The 10,632-nt window shown below is 63.8% G+C and overlaps 1 protein-coding gene across 1 annotated transcript; it reads left to right on the forward strand.

Moving 5' to 3' along the window:
- The first annotated feature begins 2,179 nt into the window (after positions 1-2,179).
- TFAP4 (transcription factor AP-4) lies at positions 2,180-9,140 on the forward strand. The gene is made up of 7 exons (XM_063414513.1): positions 2,180-2,426; positions 5,866-6,031; positions 6,464-6,562; positions 7,050-7,220; positions 7,427-7,564; positions 8,540-8,698; positions 8,790-9,140. The coding sequence occupies exons 1-7, from the start codon at positions 2,338-2,340 to the stop codon at positions 8,982-8,984; spliced, it is 1,017 nt and encodes a 338-aa protein (XP_063270583.1). The 5' UTR covers positions 2,180-2,337; the 3' UTR covers positions 8,985-9,140.
- The last annotated feature ends 1,492 nt before the right edge of the window (positions 9,141-10,632 follow it).

Below are 10,632 nucleotides of genomic sequence, written 5' to 3' on the forward strand. Positions count from 1 at the left end.
CCGCAGGCAGTGCTGGGGGGCTGTGGGGGGAAGTCACCTGGCACAGGTAGGTCCCTCAGATACCGCACGGCTCCTGCCAGCCCCTGTGGTTCCTGCCAGCTCCATGCCTGCCTACAGACTCCCCATGCCAGCCCTGTGCCCCCCTGCCGGTCCCCCAGACTGCCCTTCCAGCTCTGTGCCCCCTGTGACACCCATGGCCTCTGCCAGGTCCCAATGGCTCCTGCTAGCCCTGGGCCCCCCTGCCAGCCCCCACACCTTCCTGCCACCTCCACTGGCCCCCAAAGCCTCTGACATACCCCCATTATCCCCCTAAGCCCACCCATCCCTCAGAACTCCTCTGCCAGCCCCCCAGAAGCCCCCCCAAAAGCCTCTTGCCAGCCACATGAACCTGTCACCCCCAAAACTCTGAACCCCCATCCGGAGCTCCCTGCCTCCTGTGAGCTCCGTGCCCCTGCCAGCCCCCAAACCCCCTGCTAGGCCCCCCAGCCCCCTGCCAGAGCCCAGACCCTTCCCAGCAGTTCCTCAAGCCCTGCCAGATCTCAGAGCCACTCTGTCAGCCCCCAGAGCCCCCCATCAGATCCTCAAGCCCCCTGCCAGCCCCCATCAACTCCTCAAGCTCTCATCAGCTCCCAGAACCTCATCAGCCCTCAGCATGCCTCTGCCAGCCCCCCAAGCCTCCTCCCCAAAGCCCCTGGCCAGCCATGGGATCCCTGTCACCCCCAACTCCCTGAGCCCTGGGACAGCCCCAAGGCTGATGTGACCCCCTCCCTCCAGCCACTGGCAGCCCCCTGAGCCCCCCAGGAGCCGGACCCTGATGGAAACAGGAATGGGATGGGATGGGATGGGATGAGACTGAATGGAAGAGGATGGGACAGAACTAGGATAGCCAGGGTGGAGTAGGATAGGATGGGGTGAGGTGGGGATTAGGCGGGATGGGATGGGATGGGATGGGATGGGATGGGATGGGATGGGATGGGATGGGATGGGATGGGATGGGATGGGATGGGATGGGATGGGATGGGATGGGATGGGATGGGATGGGATGGGATGGGATGGGATGGGACGGGACAAGCTGGATGTAGGAGAGGATTGGATGGGGACAGTATAGGACAGGATAAGATAGAGCAGGGACAAGACAGGTCAGGATGGGGTAGGATAGGGTCGGGCAGGATAGGGCCGGGCAGATGAGATGGGATGGGGAGAAGGCAGGATAGAACGGCAACAGGACAAGATGGGGTGGGACAGGATCAGATGAGGTTGGACAGGATGGGATAGGATTAGATGGAACTGGAACAAGACAGGTCAGGACACCACAAGATAGGGTAGGGTGGAATTGAGATGAGGCAGGTCAGAATGGGCTGAGATGGAATTGGATGGGATAGGACAGGATTGGATTGGACTGGATTGGATGGGGTAAGTTAGGATGGGATGGGGCAGGATGGGGTGGGATGGAGACAAGACAGGTCAGGATGGAATAGGATAGAGCAGGATAGGACAGAGATGGGCTGGGATGAGGTGGGATGGGGACAGGTCACGCTGAGATAGGATGAGATAGGGACATGACAGGTCAGGGTGGGATGGGATAGCATAGGATAGGGTATGATGGGATGGAACCAGGGCAGGATGGAATGATGTAGGATGGAATGATGTAGGGTAGAATGGACACAGGTAAGGAAGGGGTAGGATAAAGCACGGTAGGATAGGGTAGGATGGGATGGAGCTAGGGCAGGATTGAATGAGGTGGCATGGGATGGGAACAGGTCAGGGTGGGATAGGGTAGGGTTTGGTACGGTAGGATAGGATAGAATAGGATAGGCGATCTAGGGCAGGATGGGATGAGGATAGGCTGTGATGGGTATGGAGTGGCATGGGGACAGCTCGGGACGGTATAGGTGGGATGGCTTGGGGACAGGGCAGGATGAGGGTAGGATAGGACAGAGTGAGACAGGATAGAGTAGCATAGGATAGAGTAGAATAGGATGGATCCTGCTCAGGACGCGACGCGGTGTGACGGGCCGGTGCCAGCACGGGTCGGTACCGTCCCGGCCGCTCCAGTCGCCCCCCGCCCCGCCGCGTCCCGCCGCCGTGTCCCGGTGCCGCTCCGGCCGCGCTGCGGCCCCTCCCGCCGCCTTTGTTTACGCGGGGCCGGTGCGGGGCGGGGGCGGCGCCGGGCGGGCGGGGGCGGGCGGGGGAGCGGCGGCGGCGGCGGGCGGGAGCCGCGCTCGCTCCAGCTGTTTCCCGCCTTGGGCCGCGGGCAGAGGCCGGAGCCGGGCCGGGAGGGGCTGAACCGGGCCGGGACGAGCCGGGCTGGGCTGAACCGGGCCCCCCGCCCCCGTTATGGAGTACTTCATGGTGCCGGCCCCCAAGGTGCCGGCCCTGCAGCACTTCAGGAAATCCGAGAAGGAGGTCATCGGCGGGCTCTGCAGGTGGGGGGGCGCCGGGAGATCCCGGGCTCGGGGGTCTCGGGAGGACTGGGGGGGGATGGCGGAGAAGCGGGGAGCGGAGAGCGGGGGGAGCGGCGCGGCCGCCGCGGCCCCACCGCCCGCACGTGGTCCCGGCCGCGCACATGGGACCGGCGGCCGCGCGTGGCCCGGGCGGGAGCGCCGCGCCCCCGCCGCCGGCCGGGCCCGCGGGAGCGGCGGGGAGCGCCCGGGGCGGGGGGCGCGGGGCGCGGGGGTCCGGGGGGCGCGGGGGTGTGTGTTTACCGCCGGGCCTGGCCGTGACTCTGCAGCCGCCCGGAGGAGGCGGGTCGCGGCCGGGGCTGCCGGGACATGTAGTGCGGGAGCGGCGGCACAAAGCCCGCGGACACGCGGGGAGCCCCGGCGGGCGGGGGGGCGGCCGGGGCCGGGGGCTGCGCCCGCGGGGCTCGGCGGGGGGCGGCGGGCGGGGGAAGGCGCGGGCCCCGGGGCCACGCGGGGCGGCCCTGAGCCCCCCCAGCCTCCCCGGGCCTTGAGCTCCCGCCCCCGGCAGCGCCGAGCCCCCGCGGGCCCGGCTCCGCCGTGGGGCGGCGCGAACCGCCGGGCCCCACAGCACGTGTTGGGGGCCCGGCCCCTCGGGGCGCTGCCGCTGCCCCACGCCGTGGGGGCTCCGTCCCGGCGATCCCGGGGAGCGGCCGCACCTGAGCCCCCCCCGGAGGAGCAGCGCTGGGGCAGCCACCCGGGGCGGGGGCGGCTTCTCTGGGGCCCTTCGCGTTGGGGGCCCGGGGATTGGGGTGACTGCACGGGCAGGGGGACGCGGCCGTCCCGCCAGGAGCCTGCGGGCTGCGCGGCCCCACGGTGACCCCGGCACGGGGCAGAGCTCGGGGAGCCGCCTCCCCCCTGCCCCGAGCTCTGGGAGACCCTGCCTGGGGCTCAGGCCGCTGGGTGACACCCTGTGGGGAGCTCGGGGTGCAGGGGGATGCCCTGCTTGTGACCTCAGGGAGCTCAGGGACACTCTACCTGCGAGCTCAGGGTGCTGGGGGACAGCCCGCCTGTGAACTGGGGGTGCTTGGCTATGCCCTGCTCGTACACTCAAGTGTACCCTGACCCTGAAAGCTTAGAAGTGCCCTTCATGGAAGCATGGAGATACTCTGGCTGTGAACTTGGTGATGCCTTGCCTGCAAGCTGGGGAACACCCTACCTGTGACCTCAAGGAGCCTGGGGACACCCTGCCCACATGGCCGTGTCTCCCTTGCCTGCCAGCACAACCCACAGCACAGGCTGTGGTCAGTGTTGGACATGAGTGGACAGTGGGGCATCTGCCTTGGGCCTTGTGCCTGGCTCCAACACCCACACGGGTTTGTCTCCCTCCAGGTCCAGGCAAGAGAAATGTCCTCCCCAGCGTGGGAAGGACCAAATTCTGCTTGCCTGACACACCCCACAGCACCAGCACCAGGCTGGAGACACCCCAGGGGCTGCAGTGGGTGCCACCTGCTCCCCCTGCCTCTGTGCTGCCCCATCCCTGGCCATGCTGGGTGTCTGAATCCTTGGGCTTTTGCCCTTTCCGTGTTTTGCTGACACTTCTCAGGTCTCTTCCCAGGAAGAGCAGCTGGGGCAGGTTGCGGGAGGTCTGCCGGCGAGGAAGCAGGCTCTTCCTCCTTCCCCACTATTTAAGAAATCACTTCCGTGCTGCCTGGTCCTGGGCCTCTCCATCCCATTCCCCTCAAGTGTCTGGTGGTCCGACATCCTGGAGCAGTGCTCCAGCCTCCTCCTCACCCAAGAGGGACGATGTCTCCAACATCTGCAGGGTTTGGTGTGTTTGGGGGACAAGTTTGGGACTGGTTTCAGCAGGAGCAGGGAGGTGGGTGACAGCCACCACCAGATGGGAGCCCTGTGCCACAATCCTGCTGCAAGCAGCTCTTGGTCCATGTGGTGGAGGCTCCTTCCAGGGAGAGGGGCAGACCCCTGGGCACCCAGCCCCGCTCCACAGCCCCAGGACTGCATGTGAGGGAACCAGTGCAGTGGGTGCTTGGCACCCAGCATCAGCCAGTGCTGGGACACTGCCCCAGAGGCTGGGGACAAATGTCCTCCTGGTCCCCATGGGCTGAGCTGAGATCCCTCCACATCCCCTTGGGATGCACTGGGATCCTTTCCTATACCTCTAGGATGAGCTGGGATCCTTCCCCATCCCTGTAGGATAATCTGGGTTCCTTCCCTATCTGCCTGGGATGAGCTGTGATTCTTCTCTGTCTTGCTGGGCACAGCTGGGATCCTTCCCCGTGCCCTTGGACAGAGCTGGAATCCATCCTCTTCTTAGGCTGAGCAGGGATCCTTTCCCATCCCTCTGAGATGAGCTGGGTCTTTTTCCATCCCTGTGTATCTTGGATGAGTTGTGGTGCATCCCCCAGCTGCAGCAGGCAGTGATGAGTGTCCTGAGAGTCCCTGGTCGCTGCCTGGGCACACGGTGGTGCTGCACGTACCCGTTAGATCCCTGCGCTCCCAGACCTCGGGGCTCCCTCCATGGCCTCGCCAGGAGGGCAGTGAGGGCAGGGGGCTGGGCTTTGCTTCCCAGCCCGGCTTTGGCAAGGCTCTGGCTGGAATGTTCCCCTCTCCCCGTCCCAGAGGCACCGGGCACCTGGACGGGTGGCTGGAGCCCTCTTATCTCGCCTCGCGCCGGCAGCCCGGCTCCTGTGTTTAGTCTTTGGTGCCTCGCAGCATCCCCGGCGCCAGGGTGCTGGGTGCCTGCACTCTGGGGAAAGTGTGATCCAACACCTCTGCCCTGCTCCCCTCATGGAAGAAGCGGGGTGTAGGTGAAGCCGGACCCCACGGCAGGGTGCTTTTCTCAGGCCTGGTGCTCTGGACCTGGGGGTGTTGGCTGCCTGGAACCCTCGCCCTCCATCATCGCCGGCTCCAGGAGGCATTTCCCCCATTTCCCAGCCCATCTGCTGGGCAAGGGCGTGGGGGGCGAGGAGGCAGCGGCAGGAAGCAGGCAGGAGCTGCGGCTTGGGGTGGGACGGGGGCTTCTCTGCTGGGAGCTGTCATCTGGAAGCCATCAGCAGGGCGGGAGGGAGGGAGCCGCCTTCCCGGGGCCACACACGCCGGCCGGCCCCGCGGGGACACAGCCGGCCAGCCCGCAGCCTCCCTCGCGCACCCGGGGGTCCCGGCGCCCCTCACCCAGGCCGGGCACTGGGCAGGGTGTCTGAGCCCGGTGGAGCCAGGGGGCTGCAGCAGGGCCACTGTTTGGCCAACGCATCCCCCAAAGCTTTGGGCACAGGGCTGGGGAAACCCGCCCACCTGCTCCGGCGATTCCCAGCACCGCAGCCATCGTCCCCTCCGTGTTACCCATCCCTTTGGTGGCTTGGAACCATCACTGCAGAGCCAGGGGGGATGCAGTGAGCTGGCAGCAGGGGTGCAGCCCCTCCTCCCTAACCCCGGGTCTCTCCTGCAGCTTGGCCAACATCCCGCTGACTCCGGAGACCCAGCGGGACCAGGAGCGGCGGATACGCAGGGAAATCGCCAACAGCAACGAGAGGCGGCGGATGCAGAGCATCAATGCTGGCTTCCAGTCCCTGAAAACCCTCATCCCACACACGGATGGGGAGAAGCTCAGCAAGGTGAGCAGGATGCACATGCTGCTCCTGCACATGGAGGAGCTGGAAGTGCAGTTGGGGGTATCTGGGTGTTAATTCATTGATGGAGCTCTCCCCTGGGGAGGTTTGTCAGCAGGAGTGGGATGCATCCCCAGCCCAGTGTCCTGGGGTGGGCTGGGAGTGTGTGACAGCCCCCAGTGCCCTGGGAGCAGGGTGGCACGTTCCTGGGTGAGCAGGGGACCCCACTGCAGAGGGGTGAGGGGGCAGATGGTTGGGTTCCTGAGGTGGGTTTCATCATGGTGGCAATCCCAGGGGGAACCTGGGGAGAAGCAGACTCTGGGAGGAGACACCAGGGACAGGCAAGGAGCAGAGCTGCTTGCAGAGCTCATCAGGAGGAGGCCTGAGGGGGACTCTGGGGTCTCCTGCCTCAGCATGCCCCTCCTGGCTCCCCCACAGGCAGCCATCCTCCAGCAGACGGCCGAGTACATCTTCTCCCTGGAGCAGGAAAAGACTCGGCTACTGCAGCAGAACACCCAGCTCAAGCGCTTCATCCAGGTAGTGCCCCGGGCTGGGACAGGAGGGGGTGGGACAATCCTGCCTGCCCAGGACAGGGATGTCACTGCAGTTCCTTGGGCTCACCATGGGACCCTCTAACCTGCTCAGCCAGAGTGGAGATGTTTCCATTCCCCTGGCAGGGCAGAGAGCCCCATTCAACCTGGCATCTCTTACCTGGCATGGGGTGAAGGGTTGGGGTCCTGTTTTCCTGTATTTCCACCCATTTGGAGTGCCAGGGATGGCCTGGTGGCAGTTCTGGTGCTGGGGTGCCCTGGTTGAACTGCCCTGGGTGTCACTGTGAGAATCAGGCTGGCACACGGCTGCGGGGATGAGAACCAGGCAGGAGCCCATCTGTCCCCAAGCATCAAACACAGCCCCAGGGAGACCCTTTCCTGCCTGGGGCTGTGGTAGGGAGTGGCATCACCCTGGATGGCAGGGACAGCATCCGTGCTAGCCCCCTTTCCCTGACACCGCCTTCCCATGGCAGGAATTCAGTGGCTCCTCCCCGAAACGGCGGCGGGCAGAGGACAAGGACGAGGGGATTGGCTCGCCGGACATCTGGGAGGATGAGAAGGCCGAGGATCTGCGCCGGGAGATGATCGAGCTCCGGCAGCAGCTGGACAAGGAGCGCTCGGTCCGCATGATGCTGGAGGAGCAGGTGAGGCCAGGTGCCCTCTTGCAGCCTCTGCCACGTCCCCAGTGAGCCCCAGGGACACCAGCAGTGCTGTGGGGACACTGAACACCTGCCCTGAGCACTGCTGCTCTGTGCTGTCCTGGGGCTTCCTGGCTCCCACTGCGGGGACAGCGGGGCTCAGCGGGGCCGTGCCGGACTCCCCACTGATGTCAGGGTTCCCTGGCCCGCAGGTTCGCTCCCTGGAGGCCCACATGTACCCCGAGAAGCTGAAGGTGATTGCTCAGCAGGTGCAGCTCCAGCAGCAGCAGGAGCAGGTGAGGTTGCTGCACCAGGAGAAGCTCGAGCGCGAGCAGCAGATCCGAACGCAGGTGAGCACACCCCAGACACCCCCAGGTACTGCAGGGCAGGGGGTTGGCTCGGGGATGGACTTGGCACCTCCTGTGGGCACTGATGTCCCAGCAAAGCTCTCACCCTTAGTGATGTGGGACAGTGCTTGGGGCTGTGCTTGTGGGCGGGAGGGACTGTGGGTTGGAGCACCCGTGGTGGCTTCCAAGTGGCTCCATTCCCTGGCACAGGGGCTTGTACAGGGGAGGTCACTTGCTGCCAGAGAGGGTTTCATCTCAGGGGCTTCACCTTCCTCTGGGGGGCTCCCACTGAATTTCAGGGATCCTCAAACCACTCCCTCCCCCCCAGCAGGCTGGGAAAGGGGAGTGTCAAGCTGGCAGGCGGTGGGGATAGGAACCTTCAACCTTTCCCCTGAGGCTGCTGGATTTGCCAGTGGTGCAGGGAGGAGGAGAGCGCTGTGCTGGCACCGTCCCTGTGCGCTGCCGCCCTCAAGCCCAGCCCGGGGCCACACCACTCTGGGAGCTTCAAAGGGAGGAACAGCAGCTTCTTCCCCGTTCCTTGGGCTTCTGCAGAGCCCTGTCCCTGCAGGGTCCCCGTTGGCTGCCTCCCGGGGAAGTTCAGCCTATTTTTAGGTGAACTCTCCGTAGCCTCCTGCTGGGGTGGATCTTCCCATCCGCTGCTCAGGCGAGGATCTCTGAGGGGTGTGGGGAATTCCTGGCCACGCAGGGGCTGGCACTTGCCTCTCCTGGCTTCAAAGCCCAAATCATTGCCCTTTGGGATACAGGGAATCCTTCATGCTCCGCTCTGCAAAGCTGAGGTGGCGGCAGCTTTCAGCTGGCATCCTCCTCCATGTGCTGGGATGGAGAACTGGGGCAGCCGAGGGATGCTTCAGCCTTTACAGAGCCCGGGCTCTGTGAAAAGCGCAATGCTCTCCCCACGCCGCCGTGCCGAGGTCCCTGCTCACCGGGGGTGTCCCTTCTGTCCCCTTCTATCCCCAGCTCCTGCCATCACATGCTCCCCCAGCGCCCACCCACCACCCCACCGTGATCGTTCCAGCGCCGCCTCCCTCCCATCATGTCACCGTGGTCACCATGGGCCCGTCCTCGGTCATCAACACCGTCTCCACGTCCCGGCAAAACCTGGACACCATCGTTCAGGTAAGCTGGGGGGCTCGGGGGGTCCCTAACCCCCGGGGTGGGTCAGGGGGGCTGCAGAGGTGTCCTGACGGCCGGTGTGTGCCCTGGGCAGGCGATCCAGCACATTGAGGGGACACAGGAGAAGCAGCTGCAGGAAGAGGAGCAGAGACGCGCTGTCATTGTCACGCCGGCGCGCGCCTGCCCCGAGCCCTCCGCCTCCGACACCGCCTCCGACACCGAGGGCAACGACAGTGACTCCATGGACCAGAGCAAAGAGGAGCCCTCGGGGGACGGGGAGCTGCCCTGACACCCCCTGGCCACAGCCGGGGAGGGGAGCAGGGGCGGGGGGGGAAACGTCAGAGAATATGCTGAAATTTTTAAAAAATACAACGCGATTTGGGTCTCTTTTATGACCTTTTTCCAATACTGTAAAGCAGAGCGTTAGAGGCAGGAAAGGGCACTCTTCAGCTCCCAGGGGGGTGGGGGCTCGGGGGTGGCCACAGAGGGGCACGGGGGGCTCGGGGCGTGGTGGGGGGCGTTGGGGACGGGGGTCACAGCCCCCCACCCTGGTTTATCACCCCCCACCCGCCAACCCACAGGGAATCCTGCCAAGCTGGCAGCAGCCCCGCTGTTCCTGATGGTGTTCCCTTGGGACAGGGCCTTTGGTTGGGATCTTAATTTGTTTCCTTCTCTTGTGGTTTTTTTTTCTTTTAATTAAATGTTCGTTTTTAAGCAGGGGGGAGATGCCAAGTGACATGGCAGCAAAGGCAGGACAGGGATCCCTGACTTTGGGGTACCACCATGGCTCCTGCACCCCATGTAGGGCAGGGAAAACCCCCTTGGAGAGGAAAATAATCCTGGGATGATGCCATTGGAGCACCGTAGGAGGGCTGGCATATGCCATCCCTCCCTGGCATTTCCAACACCCACCTCCTTGGCACAGGGATGGCAGCTTGGGGGCTCATTTTTACACCCCTCCCCTGTCCCTGTGCCCATTCCTGTCCCCCCACCCTGTTCCCATCCCTCCTTTAAGCACTTAACCTGGTTTGTGGGGTCTGTCAGCTCCCAAGAGCTTTTCTATTTTGTGATTGTGTTGCTTGGGTCTGTCGTGGCGGGTGGGGGCTCCCCGTTTTGTGTGTCCCCCCCCTCGCCCCGCTGCCCCCCACCCAGCTGTAGGGTTTTAGGCCAGTCGTGTGTAGAGCCTTGGTGGTATTCAGTAGGTTCCCCCCAGCTGCAGCTGTTTCTCGGTTCCTTTCCCCATTTTTTTTTTTTTGTTTTTGTTTTTTTTTTTTTGTTTTTTTTTGTTGATTTTTTTTTTTGTATTTTTTTTACAATTTTCAGGTCTTTGTGTTGATTGAGAAGCTATTCTATTTTGTTAAGAAAGTTGAAAAAAAAAAAAGAGGCTCGTGCCTTTGTAAAGAAACAAAATAAAGTTTGTACTTGGTTTTTTAGAAGCTCTGTCCCGGTGTTAACGTTTGTGGGGACAGGGATGATCCCACCCTGATGGACACTGGTCCCTCTGGGGTCTCCTGGGGAGGGCAGGAGGCAGAGGATGCTGGCCCTGGTCCTGCCGTGGTTCCTGCTGAGTAACCCGGCTGTGTTTAAAGGCTCAGCCCTGCCAGTGCTGCCCACGTGTGATGAGCACATCGGGGCTCAGCTCAGTGCTGAGATGGAGGTGGGGGGACATCGGGGCTGGTTTTAATGAGGCCACACAGCTGAGGGGGGGACTGGGGTCACTGTGTGTCCCCCTTCCCCAGGAATAGGGGTATCCACCTCTTCTCCATGGAGCTGACTCATGACTCGGGGTGGGGGCACTCATCTCTCTCCATGTTTGTTGGGGGGAGGGACCCCTTTTTTCCCGTGGAGCACCCACCCATCTCAGCATCCTCCCATGGCTGTGGGTCCCTCCCACTGCTCCTCCACTCCATGTCCAGCCAAGGGGTGGCTCCTGCCTG

Source organism: Prinia subflava, chromosome 17 (assembly GCF_021018805.1).
Source record: "Prinia subflava isolate CZ2003 ecotype Zambia chromosome 17, Cam_Psub_1.2, whole genome shotgun sequence".
Lineage (NCBI taxonomy): Eukaryota > Metazoa > Chordata > Aves > Passeriformes > Cisticolidae > Prinia > Prinia subflava.